The sequence below is a fragment of the Auxenochlorella protothecoides genome (assembly GCF_000733215.1).
Source record: "Auxenochlorella protothecoides strain 0710 unplaced genomic scaffold scaffold72, whole genome shotgun sequence".
NCBI lineage: Eukaryota > Viridiplantae > Chlorophyta > Trebouxiophyceae > Chlorellales > Chlorellaceae > Auxenochlorella > Auxenochlorella protothecoides.
In genome coordinates, this window is record NW_011934305.1 from 201852 (window position 1) to 202388 (window position 537).

Sequence of the window (537 nt, forward strand, 5' to 3'; positions counted from 1 at the left end):
TTGGTGTGGGTGGGGGGGGGGGGGGGGGGGAGCTGCTGCGGTGGAGGGAATGGCCTGCATGGTGGTCGCTGGGTACCAGGCAGACACGGTGCAGCCCTCAGGGGGCTCCTGAAGGGCTGCTGAGGCCAGGGTGCCGACTCCTTTCAACCACCCACCCACCCGCCCCTCCGTCAGAGAGGGCGAGGCCCTGTTTGAGAGCGGGGACGAGCCAGACTGCTTCTTCATCATCAAGTCTGGCACCATCATTGTGGAAGTCAGCTTTGCAGAGAACGAGCACCAGGGGAAGCCAGGGGTGGAGGGAGCCCCCACCCTCACACGGGCCCAGAACAGGTGAGGAGTAGTTGGTGGGAGGGCGTGCGTGGCAGGCAGAGCAAGGTGACCAAGAAGGGGGTAAGGATGCCAATGTGTTGTGGGACGGGAGTTCAGCCAGACTGTTGGACTGCATGGAAGAGTGCTTGCAGTGGCAAGCGCTGTAGTGTGCACCTCAGCAGCCCCACACCGACTATGGAATCAATCTCCAGGCCCCGCAAGCCCCCC

General features: G+C 63.7%; 1 protein-coding gene across 1 annotated transcript in view; it reads left to right on the plus strand.

Annotated features, from left to right (window-relative positions):
- Positions 1-537, plus strand: part of F751_5902 (Uncharacterized protein C24H6.11c) — a gene marked incomplete at both ends in the record, with an annotated part of 8658 nt that overhangs the window by 6520 nt on the left and 1601 nt on the right. The window contains one exon of the mRNA XM_011401724.1: positions 175-330. Coding sequence (XP_011400026.1) covers positions 175-330 — 156 coding nt within the window. The remainder of the gene's footprint in view (positions 1-174; positions 331-537) is intronic.